The 12,510-nt window shown below is 38.6% G+C and overlaps 1 protein-coding gene across 3 annotated transcripts in view; it reads left to right on the forward strand.

Annotated features, from left to right (window-relative positions):
- The window catches only part of LOC127651517 (amyloid beta precursor protein binding family B member 2-like), a 66,360-nt gene that overhangs the window by 27,295 nt on the left and 26,555 nt on the right, over positions 1-12,510 (forward strand). For all 3 annotated transcript variants that reach the window (XM_052137390.1, XM_052137389.1, XM_052137391.1), the window contains exons 6-9: positions 8,948-9,165; positions 9,326-9,517; positions 9,846-9,920; positions 10,170-10,223. In XM_052137390.1, the coding sequence (XP_051993350.1) occupies positions 8,948-9,165; positions 9,326-9,517; positions 9,846-9,920; positions 10,170-10,223 (539 nt within the window). The remainder of the gene's footprint in view (positions 1-8,947; positions 9,166-9,325; positions 9,518-9,845; positions 9,921-10,169; positions 10,224-12,510) is intronic.

Raw genomic sequence — 12,510 nt, forward strand, 5'->3', positions numbered from 1 at the left:
TTTTTCAAGTACTCGCAACTAGGCTTCAGATCGTTGCCTTTTTCATGCATCAATAATCAGAAATTGTCCCGGTTATCTATCTATATCAGCATTTTGTTTTCTGATATAAAAGGGCTACCCATTCCAGAATAGTCTTGTCTCTTTATACATATTTCTCAACACAATTTTAGTAAAGTGTGAGTGTCAGGGTAAACTCCGGTTACTCTCCACCAGGTTAAACGGCTGCAAATCGTCGACTATAAACATAGCTAAAAAATGTGTTAGCTTCTTGGCCTGGGTTCAAAGCTTCAAAGTGTTTTTTTGCCTTTCACTGCACATATCTGCCATTCGCCATGATATCTGTTCATATGGAACATTGGCCAACTCCATCAACCCAGAATCTGAAATGATTTTGTCCTTTTCCCGATACTCTACAATTTGTTTATCTGCCATAACATACAACATAATGCACAATGTAACACTATGCGAAACTTCAGCTGCATCAATGTAGAGGGTGCCAGAGGTGACGATTACTTTGTATTAAGTACAGTATATGTTACATCACCACCTTGTTGTCTCCCAAAGCTATTGTGCTAAGTTCAACGGAAGGCCAACTGACTGTGAATGGGAAAGTGCAAAATTAGGCTTCTAATTTAAATGTTGGCTTATGTTAATATATTGATGCCTCAAAAACATATAGAGAAAATAATGTTTTATGACATTTTTACTTGTAACCCAAATGTAGTGTATTTGAACATGTTTTTCGTTAGTTAGTTTATTTGGTGTTTCCAGTAAACCTACTCAGAGTTTATAAATGGTGCAAGTTGCTCAGCTTGTTGTATTTTCTCTGCAGTGAGTATGGAGTGGTGGTGGCGTAGTGGGCTAAAGCACATGACTGTTAATCAGAAGGTCTTTGGTCTGATCCCCACAGCCACCACCATTGTGTCCTTGAGCAAGGCACTTAACTCCAGGTTGGTCCGGGGGGACTGTCCCTGTAATAAGTGCACTGTAAGTCGCTTTGCATAAAAGCGTCTGCCAAATGCATAAATGTAAATGCATAAATGGACAATTTGCCTGTTTCTGTGGCAATGACCGAGACTCCTCTCTGCCCCATCTGTCACTCAACCTAGGCTGCCAGTGACTTTGTCAATGTCTCTCACACTGTAGTCAGAAAAAGTTCACAGTTGTGTGGCAGGAATGTTTGGCCAGCGAGGAGGGTAATTGATAGGTGCGAACTGGTTTTACACACAGATGTTAACTGGCATTACTGCAGCAGGGTTTGCACTCTGACTGTAAACATGATTATTTCTAGCTAGATTTCTACTCTATTTTACTTCTTGCTAAACACATTTGGAATTGTTTGATATGTTTGAAATTAGGGATGTGCATGAGTAACAGAGTACTCGTTCTGCACCAACATCTTGAGTATTAAAAACCCCACTTGAATATTGCATATTCATTTTCCTTTCCGCAATTCCCTGCTGTGAACAGTGCTGATTTACACTGCTTTCCCTCTGAATCTCTCACCAAATCTCACAGATACAATTGAATCCACTGGGGGCCGCTTTGGATACTGTAACAGTACAAGGATGGGCAAGGAGGATGCAGGAACTGGCTGAACAGTCAACATAAAATTTTTATGCAAAACTCAACATGTGCGTCTCTCTCCCTCAAACTGGCGCCTCCGGCTCGTCTTTATCCCCTCTCGGCTAATTAGCCCGATTCTGGGCCGGTATGTCCTCACAGCCCGGCCCCGCCCTCCTCCTCGTCACAGAGATGTGTTGTTGAGGTGTTGGATGAGAGAAGATATATCATGGCGTCTGTGCTTCTAAAGCAAAGTCAAGTTATATTAAAAGGCAAGACTTGTAATATTTTGGTTCTTATTGAAGTCATGCAAACCAACAGATGGAGATCTGTTTTTATGTTGGAAAAAATGCAAACCAAAGGCGGAAGTTGATCAGACCAGTATGTTTATGTGAGCGTGAAATCTCTTAACACAGGCAGAGCACATTTTATAAAAAGCCTCTTGTTTTGGTGTTTTTGTTTTCCATTTTTTTATTAATGCATATTGTTCTTTTTTTTCCTGAAAGAAAAGCATAGTTTGTTGACGTTAACTTAGTTTGAAACCGTTCTTGTAACGTTTGTGAATAAAACAAAATATAAGATTCACGTACGTCTCATAAATGTTTTTTTAATTTACGAATAATAGTACTCCACTATAAAATTACTCAAAAATACCCATTCTTATTTGAAATGATGGTACATTTCACATCTGGAATGGCATGAGGGTGAGTAAATGATGAGAGAATTTTCATTTTTGGGTGAACGTGAACCTTTATAGTGATGTCAGGTTTTTATGGATTACTTTTATGTTTCCTTTATGTGATTGTTTGAGCAACAAAGGTCTGATCACCATTCACTTGCATTGTATGGACCTACAGAGCTGAGATATTTTTCTAACAAAAAATCTTTGTTTGTGTTCTGCTGAAGAAAGAAAGTTATACACATCTGGGATGGCATGTTAGTGAATAAATAATGAGAATTTTTGTAAATAAAAAATTGGGTGAACTATCCCTTTAAGCCATTTTGGAACAAATGCATAAATATTGAGGTATACTGTATATTGAATAATGTCAAAAAAGGCTGAAAATATGGAGTCCTTTAAGTTCTATCAACCTGCCCTTATGACCATGCACTGGGTGACACTGCAAGAAAAATGATCCCGGGGTTGTCGGGGTTACAGAAAGGGAGGTTAGTTTGTGTGGCCACACGACCAATCGTATGTCGAGGATGAACAGGAAGCCGATATCTATCTTCCTGACTGATTAGGATAAAAAATAAACAGCAAATAAACAGTCTTTCGCTCTCTCTCTACTACCCTGTATCTCCCTCTCTCTTTCTCCATCAGTCGCCCCCACCTCTGCTTCCCTCTCTTGCTCTTCGGTTTCCTCATGTCGTCTGCTCTGCTTACGGCTGCTCAGTCATGATGCTGGGTAAAGACTACATGTTGGCCATTGTTATAGTGAATTACGAGGGTAGGTACTGTGCGTGTGTGTGTTTGCCTGTATACAAATGAATCTGTGAGTCCTTGCTGCGCATGTAGCTACACGTCTGCGTTGCTTGTGCATGCTTGTAAATGCAGGCGGAGGAGAGAGATTAAAGAGGGAGGTTGCTGTGAGGGGTTTCACGAGCTGTGTGCTGCATACTAAAGTTTGTGCATATGTTCATGGCAAGCACTTCGCTCCATTAGTGTGTGTATGTGCACATGTGCATGAATTTTACAGATGTGCTCCCCTCCCCCTCTTTTCAGCACATGCTTTATAGACTGCAGAGAGAGAGAAGGAGAGGAGAGAGAGGTGAAATGAAAGTGGGTTGAATGTTAGAACCAGCATAGAAAATAATAGTTGCTACATGGAAGCATTTCTCTGTGTGCATATCTGTATGTGTTCCTCTGTCTCTTTGTCTCTCTCTCTTAGTGTTAAAAACGGAGTGGCTGTTTTTGTCTAAACATCCACCAAATAATTTATCGTCAACCTGATTATGTCTATTTCTTTGTATTTTTGTCCGTATTAATGTTTTGTTCTCTCTGAGAATTGCAATGATCTTTTTAGGCAGCTGCTGTGACCCACTTTACATCAGGGACTGCAACTCCCACGATACACCTCTGCTAATCATAATACATTGTATTAAAGAAACTACAGTACTGTGCTGCAGTGCCTCATTGTCTTATTAAAGGGAACTGGGGGACAGGAGAAGATGACTTTATTGAGCACACAATAGATTAGATTTACATGACTAGTGCTGGCTAAAAGGACCTCACTTAGTCAGTTCTGTTGGCTAATTATTTACTCATTGAAGTGAGATAGATGTGCCTTAAAGAAACAGTAAGGATGCCCAACTCATGTTCTTCATTCATTTAATGGAGTTTCCTTATAGGATATTTTAAGGAGGTCTAGCATACCTGGAGAAAGCTTTCCATTAACATTCCATTCATCTCAATGGCAGTTGCCTAGCTGGTGCAGGACCCTTGGAAGTTTACACTTTAAAATCTGCCATCTCTGCTCATGATCACTACAGTGATCACTAAATTTTTAGCCAGTCACTACAGCTATAAATGGTCACTCTTATTACTCTGGAAAATAATGACCTCACTGATTGGCCGATGGCACCACAAGAATTTGCATCGGCCCCAGACCTTAACTAGCAACAATCCTAAGCTGTGACATGAAAGGCAGAAGACATGGACAAACAGAAGTCCATTTCATGCTTTTAAAAGCATTTTACCTGCTCTCTGAAAAAATCTGATAGAAATAGAAACCAACAAATAAAATATCCTCAGAGTATGATTAAAAACAGCAATAGTGTCTTAATGTTGATTATCACACACACACAAACACACACAAAAAATGGGACTGGTCCCTTGTTTATTTATTTATTTTTCAAATAGGGAAAATAATTTTAGTGTGATAAAATAAAGGATTTAGCAATGTTACAATGTATATCAGATTTCAGGTTTACTGGCTTTATGTTGTCATGACAACAAAGTTGAAATATTGGATATTAGCTGGTAAGCAATATTTTCACTGCAAAAACATCTTAACTCATATAATGTGTCTTGTGGCTATACTTTTGTGTATTTTAAAGAGGTAGTTCACTCAAAAATTCAACTTCTTTAACAATTTACTCACCCTCATGCCATACCACATGCGTATGACTTACTTTCTTCTGCAGAACACAAACAAAGATTTTAGAGGAATATTTCAGCTCTGTTGGTCCATACAATGCAAGTGAATGGTGGCCAGTAATTTGAAGTTCCAAACGGATATAAGGCAGCATAAAAGTAATCCATATGAATCCAGTGGTTAAATCCATAGGGACGTTCCATTCCGTAGGGCTCATCCCTATACCCTATGCCCTCTAAAGTGAGAGCTTTGAAGTGTGTAGGGTTCAAAAATATCAGTAATTTGGAACACACTAGTGCCATCTATCCAAGCCAAAGGAGCCACTGCATTGCACAAATGCTTACACTAATGAACATCACCTGCACCTAATCAAAAATATTTAATATGAAATATGGTTTTGCCTCACTAACTGCTTTTCAGAATGCAAATGGAAAATAAATCATATAAATGTTTATGGCTTTATGAAGAAATGTATGCTTCATGATTTTTTTTGTTTGTTTTTTATTTTCTCCCCTTTTTCTCCCAATTTGGAATGCCCAATTACCAATGTACTCTAAGTCCTCGTGGTGGTGTAGTGACTTGCCTCAATCCGGGTGGCGGAGGATGAATCTCAGTTGCCTCCATGTCTGAGACCGTCAACCCACTTATCTTATCAAGTGACATGTTGAGCGCGTTACCTTGGAGATACAGCGTGTGTGGAGGCTTCACACCATCCACCGCGGCATCCATGCACATTTCACCACGCGCCCCACCGAGAGTGAACCACATCATAGCGATCACGAGGAGGTTACCCCGTGTGACATTACCCTCCCTAGCAACCGGGCCAATTTGGTAGCTAAGGAGACCCGGCTGGAGTCACTCAGCATGGGATTTGAACTAGTGAACTCCAGGAGTGGTCAGCATCTTTACCACTGAGCTACCCAGGCCCCCCAAGCTTCATGTTTAAATATTTGTTTTATTTAAAAAATAAGAACTGCAAAAATAAAATGCAAATTAATTAACCAGTATACAAATATACAGTATAGTGTCATAAAAAGTACCGGTACTTCTGTACCAAATCGGTACTAAAATAAAAAAAGATGTAATGATACCAGTGTTTCTTCAGTACCATTATAACCGAGTGACACACAAAACAACACCCCTTTTACACTATTAGCACAACTAATAGTGATATGTCCTAGTTTGATTATTAAACCGTGAAATGCTGCAATCATAGTCTGTATGAGCTGCATGAGCTTTAAATGAAGACCACTCATACACTGACTCCACAGACTGTGAGAGAGATGACAGTGCAGAACGCTAATCAACTCTGAAGCATTATTTTTTATATAATTAGCATATTTAAATCACAGCATTGGTGCTTTAACGATAACACTGGGCCATGTATTGAAAAATACATGTCAAAATAAAAGCACAATTCATAATAAAAGCTAAACAACTGAAATTGAATAAATTGCAATATTAATATATTATAACTATATAATAAAATGTAATCCTCGCTGTAAAAATAATATTAATGAATAATGAATAATAATTTTAATAATAATAAAAATTAAGCAATAAATTACAAGCAAGATTGCTTCTTTACTGAATGAATGTATGTTAAAAAAATGCAATTGCATGTTAAGTAATTGTTCTATTTTTTTACTTGTTAAAAGTTTTTAAAAGTTTAAGGAAAATGTTTGATTAGACACCATTTTGATAATGAAATTTTGGAAAAATAATTAAAAAAAAGGAAAAAAGGATTTGGGAAAAAATTAAATAGATTTCATTAGGGCCCTGCTTAAAAACAAACAAGTGTTAGAAATTCATATTTTTATTTATTATTTACATTGAAATTTTACTTAGGCTAAAGTAGTGTGTTCAATAGCACATTGTCATATTAGCAAATTTTTTCTGTGTATAGAAATTGGTATCAAGAAGCATGACATTTCACTGGTATCGGTACCGACAAGTGAAATGTTGCCTTATTCTGTGGGATCTTGCACCAACTAGCTACAGAAAAAATATTGGGCCTGTTTAGGATACAGTGCCAGTCATATGCTGCATTCATTTTGTGGAGGTCTCATGTGAAGAATGTCCTCCTAGAATTCTTTCAAACACACTCTGTGTAAGAGCTTTATAGGTTTATTAAGGATGTGTTTCCTTGTTTGAATCTGTTGAGCAGATGTGAGTAAGACGCTGCAGTGGTTTTCTGTGAGTACGTGTGGTTTTCCTCGCCCATATTTCATTGTGTGAATAATGATCTTACCAACATCTGAAACATGAAACAAACATTCCCAGCTGCTGTGTGGGCACAGATAGAACAGTAGCGAGTCATGCATATGTTTGTGTGTGTGTGTGTGTGTGTGTGTGTGTGTGTGTGTGTGTGTGTGAGAGAGAGAGACAGATTTTACAGTATGATAGAGTCCATGAAAAAATGCCTATTCATGGTGGCAACCTCGTCATGCACTTTATTTTGTAGCTCTTTCAAAGTGTTCTAGCAAGCAAATGTTATACAAAATGACTGTTTTCAAACAAGTTTCCTGAACACTCCCTCCATCTGGCATTAGTTGGACAAAAAGATAGCACCACAGTGTTTATACTTTTCATGGGGAGTCAATTCAAAATGTACTTGCTTTTTATTTGTCATATCTAGGATAGTAGTTGGTATTTTTACATTGAACATATGACACCTTTCTTTGTCGTTTTGGCTGTGATAATGTTGTGCCATGATATGAAAAAGCATTACTGCATTATAGCATACTCATATCCTCAAAAATACACTTACAGCCGTGGCCAAAAGAATTGGCAGTGACATAAATGTTGTGTTTCGCAAAATGTTCTGCTTCAGTTGTTGTGGTGTTGATTCACATTGTTTCTAGATTATAGTGCAGAGTGATCAGATGCTTTCACAGTTTTTTTGCCCCTGGCACAAAATGACCAGCTAACATAATTTCACTAATCATATAGCAGCACCTGGGAAAGTGTCATTCAGATTGGATTATAAGAGCAGACTGATTGCTATAAATGGAGGGAAGAATTGTTTCCAATCATTGTGTTCTTGTTAGCAATGGTTACCTCTAAAAAAAGATGTGTAACCATCATCGCTTTGCATCAAAATGGCCTCACATGCAAGGAAATTGCTGCAAAGAATATTGCACCTGAAAGAACCATTTACCAGATCATCAAGAACTTCAAGGAGAGAGGTTCCACTGCAGTGAAGAGGGCTTCAGGATGTCCCAGAGTGTCCAGCAAGTGCCAGGACCGTCTCCTCCTGAGGAGTCAGCTACTGAATCATGTCGCCACCAAGAAAAACATCAAGGACAGACTGAAATTCTGCAGGAAGTACAAGGATTGGACAGCAGAAGACTGGTGCAAAGTTATTTTCTCTGATGAAGCCCCCTTCTGACTGTTTGGGACATTTGGAAAATCGATAGTACAGAGAAGAAAATTGAATGCTACCATGAGTCCTGTGTCTTGCCAACAGTGATGCATCCTATGACCATCCATGTGTGGGGTTGCTTTTCATCACAGGGAGTGGGCTCTCTCACAATTCTGCCCAAAAACACTACCATGAATAAAGAATGATATCAAAACGTCCTGCAAGAGCAACTTCTCCCAGCAATCCAGGAGCAATTTGGTGATGATCCGTGCATTTTCCAGCATGATGGAGCACCATGGCACAAGGCAAGAGTGATAATGAAGTGGCTCGGAGATCATTACATTAAAATTTTGGATCTGTGGGCAGGCAGCTCCCCGGATCTTAATCCCATAGAGAACCTGTGGTCAATCCTCAAAAGGCGAGTGGACAAACAGAAGCCTACAAATTGTGATCAACTCCGAGCACTAATAAGGCAAGAATGGATCACCATCAGTCAGGATTTGGCCCAGAAGCTGATATCCAGCATGCTAGAGCGAATTGCTGAGGTTATGAAGAACAAGGGTCAACACTGTAAATATTGACTCTTTGCATATATTAAATGTTTTTGCCAATAAAAGCCTTTAAAACTTATGAAACGCTTATCATTGTTTTCCAGTATAGCATAGAAAAATTTAAAAAAATTATCTACAAATACTGAAGTAGAAAACTTTGCAAAACACGAAATTTATGTCACTGCCAATACTTTTGGCAACGGCTGTAGATGGAGTGGGTCATTATCTATGCTTTAACATAAATTATTTGGTTGCCAATTAAATGTCCATGTAAACAAGTTAAAGCTGTTGTCCGCGTGTTGGGAGTCTTGGATAATTTGGTTGTCGGATGTGTTTGGACCACGCCTGACCTTGTGTATTTATGTTTACAGATATCTGGGGGGAGCAGTCATTTCATACAGACCCTGATTTGCCTCCAGGATGGAAGATGATGACAGACATGGCTGGTATTTATTACTGGCACATTCCAACGGGCACCACACAGTGGGAGAGACCAGCCCCATGCCATCCGGTGCCAATTGAGCCCAACCATGCCAACCGCAAACACTCCCTGGGCTCTCTGTCACCCTCGCCCACCCCGGATCATGAGGTACGCACACACACACACAAAGATTACACACTTTGAAACCATGTGGTTATGCAAACCGGACTTACATTAAGTCATTTTCACTGGATAAAAATGAGATTTATCCACCTTGACCATTGATGTATTTATTAGTCTTCATGTCTTCTTTTATGTTCTCCTCCAGTCAATGTCTCATGCTGATGTGTTTTTTGGAGCGTCGAGTCGTTCAGGCAGCACCACCTCCGAGAGCTCCTTTGAACCCGCCCCCATCCCGTCCTCTTCCTGTCTGGACCCTACGCCTATCCTCTCCTCAAACTCTTCCTCATCCTCCAATGGGAATGTTCCTTCCTGTGGATTTGTCAACAGCTGCTACTTTGTAAGTCTGTTCATCAGTCTCCCATTTTACAGCTGTCCTGCAATTCTCTGATTGTTTAGGTTTCACAATGTGAACATTTTGGTTCTGGATATATTAGTCAAGCATGCATAGAAAAAAAAAGTTAACCAGTAGCAGTTTAATACAGAATTGTATGTATTGCAATGGATTAAAGTAATATTCCAAGTTCAATACACGTTAAGCTCAATTGACTAACTATACTGAAATATTTATCGCTTCTATTATATCAAATCACCTACTGTGATATTTGTCATACTGCCAAACCCTTATTTCTAGTAATAAATGTACAACTTTGTGTGTGTGTGTGTAGCCTCGTTCTTCATCCCTACAGATAATGCCAGGAAAGGATAAACACTCTGAGATGTGCCATCGGGAAGAGGACAAGGTAATTAACTTTTTCAAACTTTTTGCAAGATATATACATCCATACCGCACCTATCCAAATACACACACACACACATGCACACACGCACACACACAATCACCCACACTCAACAGGCATCATACACAAACATATGCTTGTTGGGTGATCTAACAACCCTGTGCTGTCTCTCTCCACCCTCCCACCCTTGACCCCTCAACCTTGTCCACCCTCTTTGTGTGTATGTGTGTGTGTGTGTGAATAATGGTGCAGAAAAAGCCATGGAGTGATTTTGCAGTGGGAAAGATTGATAGTGAGATCTGGAAGGTTAGTATCTCAGGCAATTTCTTAATGACCTGTAGAGCCAAATGCTCAGTAGAATGTCTTCTGGAACAGTCAACACTTTATGTTTGACACAGGGTCCAAATTTAACTTTATGCCACAATTGCCAATTGGAGCGTTACATTTATTGACCATATGTACTTCTCACCGGCTATGAAACCATGTGAATTGTTTATTTACACCAGCAACGGTCAGACTATCGCTCTTACAATTCGGTTGAATCCACGTATTATGTTCCTAACGAATTTTACGGCCAACTAGCAAAAACGATTACGCACTGCTCACGGAGTATGTGTGAATAACGCGTTACTTGCTGTTTACACTTGTGCAAAGCCCCTCACTTAATATTTAAGATTTAAAGTATTTTGTGTCTAACTTTAACCTTGTGCGACCCTGTTTCCACATATGTGGACATTACGTTTTGTCTTCGCTATTGGCTATGCTTAATTGCATTTTTTTAAAACCAACTGATATCAGTTCTGGAGACTCTAGGCTGTCATTAACTCTTTCCCCGCCAAACACGGAATTTTCCGTGTTTTATGAAAAAACGCTTCCCCGCCAAACACGGAATTTTCCGGGTTTCCGTGTTTTAGGTGTTATACGGTAAGGAAGACCCCTGCGCATGTTTTGAAAGAGTACGCAACTCTTTGATCAAAGAAACAGACTGCGATCGTCTCAAACATGAAGAAGTGGAGTATTGAGAAGCTCAAAATATCAGACATAAACATGCCTTTTTCTCAGCTTTTTGTCTGAAATGTTGTTTTTTGACAAAACCGACCTCTGTTCAAGTCGCAATAAAAAAGAACAAATGAAGAGAAAATAAAATCGTTTTTTTTTGCCTAAAAGCAGAGGCTCAGATCTTTATTGTGATATATAGCATTTTCATATATTCATGGAAGAAAATATTCTGCGGGCCATTAAATTTTAGCGAAAATCGTCAAAAACCCTGGCGGTGGCTGGCAACTTTTTTTAAAAAACGCTGGCGGGGAAAGAGTTAATTGGTTTCATTTCAGTGCACCGAGTCATGTGACAAAACAACATGGTGTCAATCTCAGCCGAGTTTGTCTTTCAGAGAAATGGCAACAAAACTACATCTGGTAAGAAACCAGCTTAAGTTTTCACATTTAAATCCTGTTTGAGTCAAAAGAGTAGAGTCTCTAGTGTCATCCAATATGCCATTTTAAAAATTGCTTTGATTTATCGCGAAACGGGACGCTGTTAAACACAATGTCCACGTTCGTGGACAATAGGACATACCTTCCATAAAAATCCTCCATTGACTGCGCATTATCACATTGAGAATCAATTGATGTATTCAAAAGCTCGAAAATGTTGCTTTCATAGGCTGTATATGGAGTTTGGATGAAAATAAGGTGTGTTTCAAACTGTTCTGAGGCCAGTGACTACAGACTGGAGGTTAAGTCATTCACTAATTAGGGAGCAAGGGAGCATCATATATCTCTCCTATGCAGCCTAGTGAATTCATTTCTAACATCTGGTGTAAAATTCAGTTTCATGCTGCAGATGATGTTTGGACCACTCAATATGTTTCGCAGACATGGGATACTGATAATCAGTACATGATTCAGAATTTTTTTAACGCAAATTTTATTTTAACATGGGTGGCAGAGATTTGATGATTCTGGCCATTACTTTTAATCAGAATTATTTATTCAGCTTTATAGAAAATCAGCTGTAATGTCTATAACGTCTCTAACACATGAATAACTAACACTCCTGGATACATAATAAACTATTTGATGAAAAAAAAAATCTTGAAAATACTTACAATTCCACAACATAGTCCCTCTGTCCACAAATGTGGACATACATTTTTAGGAAAACTATTTACTCTAGACATTTTTATTTTTTATTTTTTTGCTTGGTTATTAGGTGCTACTAGATACAAGTCAAATAGGGAAATGGAAAATGCACACAGCAGTCATGCGGGGGGGTCTTAGGAGGTTAAAGGTAAACCTGATATTTAAGAAAAGATAACCGATTAAGTGGAAAAGTGAAAATATCGGTTAAAAATAGAGGCCAAACTGACTTAAAATTGCGGGCTCATTTTCATGTATTTAGTAGCAATGCACTGAATATATACAGTGTTCCCACGGAATACCTAGAAATATTATGGATTTTAATTTTGTGATTTAAAGGCCTGTAAATGCACTTTGTGAGTGCAATCTCAATAAACTTATATTGAATAAATAAATAAAACTGAATAAAATAAAAACAAAACAAAAAACGAATGGATATTCATTGTATATAA

The sequence above is a fragment of the Xyrauchen texanus genome, chromosome 11, assembly GCF_025860055.1.
Source record: "Xyrauchen texanus isolate HMW12.3.18 chromosome 11, RBS_HiC_50CHRs, whole genome shotgun sequence".
In the NCBI taxonomy this organism is placed as follows: Eukaryota; Metazoa; Chordata; class Actinopteri; order Cypriniformes; family Catostomidae; genus Xyrauchen; species Xyrauchen texanus.